Source organism: Elephantulus edwardii, unplaced genomic scaffold (genome assembly GCF_000299155.1).
Source record: "Elephantulus edwardii isolate Elephantulus edwardi_28Jun2011 unplaced genomic scaffold, EleEdw1.0 scaffold00048, whole genome shotgun sequence".
Classification (NCBI taxonomy): Eukaryota; Metazoa; Chordata; class Mammalia; order Macroscelidea; family Macroscelididae; genus Elephantulus; species Elephantulus edwardii.
Window position 1 is genome coordinate 5,461,295 of NW_006399798.1, and position 1,711 is coordinate 5,463,005.

General features: G+C 53.4%; 1 protein-coding gene across 1 annotated transcript in view; it reads right to left on the bottom strand.

Annotated features, from left to right (window-relative positions):
• The window catches only part of UBALD2 (UBA-like domain containing 2), a 4,852-nt gene extending 4,710 nt beyond the window's left edge, over positions 1 to 142 (bottom strand). Inside the window, exon 1 of the mRNA XM_006886361.1 lies at positions 23 to 142. Within this exon, the coding sequence (XP_006886423.1) occupies positions 23 to 142 (120 nt within the window). The remainder of the gene's footprint in view (positions 1 to 22) is intronic.
• Between the last annotated feature and the right edge of the window lie 1,569 nt (positions 143 to 1,711).

The following is a 1,711-nucleotide window of genomic DNA, read 5'->3' on the forward strand; positions in this document are numbered from 1 at the left end:
CGCCCCGCCCGGCCGCACGCACCTCGAACTGCCAGTGGGCCGCCTGCAGCAGCTGCTTCGCCTGGTCGGCCGCGCAGCCCGCGGCCAGCACGAATTGGTTGATCATGACCTGGTGCCGCAGCTCCTCCATGTTCACCGACATGGCGAGACGCGAAGGCCGCTGCTCTGCCGGCGCCGATCGGGGCTCGCGGCCGCCCTGCGCTGGCCCTCGCCGCCCGCCGCCCCGCCGAGCCGCCCGGCGAATGTTGTGGTTCCGCCGCCTCCCCCGCCGACACCACAAACAACAGCGCGGGGCGGGGCCAGGCGGCCCCAACGTTCGGGGGCCGCGAGCCGCCGCCGCCGATTGGCCGGCGCGCCGCCTGGCTCCGCCCCCTCCCCGTGGAGGGGGCACCTCCAATTCGAATCCTGCGGCCTGCCGGGCCGGCTCTGTTTCTCTTTTCCTTGAGCCGAGCCCATTGGAGGAGGGCCGCGCCGTGCGGCTGCCCGCCATTGGCCGGCTGCCGTGTTTTGGCTTTTGCGGGCTGGTGACTGGCTGAGGCCTGGTGCTGGGGGCGGGGCCTCCCGCGCTGATTGGCCTCTCACGGTCCTGTTTGAACCCAACTTGAAAACCCTGAGTGCCCGCTGATTGGCCGAGGTCCTTCTGTTTGCTGTTGTAGGCTTGGGGGTGGTGCGGCCAAGTTCATTCATCACTTCATTGAAACTGAACATGCTCAGCTGGAAAAGCAAGACAGAGTGGCTTTGACTCATTTCCTCTGAAAGATGTGGTCATCTCGAGAAACAAAGTGATCAAAATAGAAAACAGACAAAGCCTTTGCAGCTGCGCCAGTCTTAAACGTATTTAATTAAAACAACAACAACAAACTTTCAAGCAGCCCTACTTTTTCTTTCACCTCATATTGAAAAGCAACTAAATACAGGAAAGTGCACGTTGTCACAGATAAGGTTCTCACAATTCACAAAGTGAATACTCGCCTGTAACCAGTACCCAGATCGAGAAATAAAACATAAGCCCACACTTCAGAAACTCCCTTTCCGCACCCACCCACCCGAAGAGTCAAACTGTCTTTTCCTGTGTTTTCGGATCAGAAAGTTGCTCTCTAAAGATGAAAACTAATGTTACAAATAAAATTACAAGGAGGAAAAGTGAGACTTTCTCAGTGACCAATCTCTCAAATCGAGATTTTTTTCCCCCTCAGGTTGATTAGCTGAAGCTTTGCCATCCTTTAGAAAAAGAATGAGTGCTTCTACCCAGTAGCCATTTAAAACAGGAAGTTTGTTTATATCCTCTGAACTTCCGTCTTTAGATTAGGATTTGCATTTCAGGATTCGCCTTTGAGAACTGTGGGGGTGGGGAAAACACCAGTTGTTCAAACAGACTGAAGAAGGGGCAGAAGAGTTTAGGAAGGTAAACTCACTGCCAGGGACTCACTGTTGAATACTTTCTGTTTCAGGAAAAATTGAGTAAGTCTTCGGTCTGAACTACTGTAACAGCACGCAGGAGGGAAGGAGAATAATGAGAAGTAAAAATTCCATGTTGACTTTGCCCAAAGTGGATATGGTAAACCTGAGTGATGCAAAGGCGGCTAACCAGAAGGTTGGAGGTTCAACTCCACTCAGCAGCTCCTCTGAAGAAAGTTATAATGATGTACAGCCTAACAACCAGCCATTGAAAACCTCCCAGAGCTATGACACACCATGAGGTCACCACCAG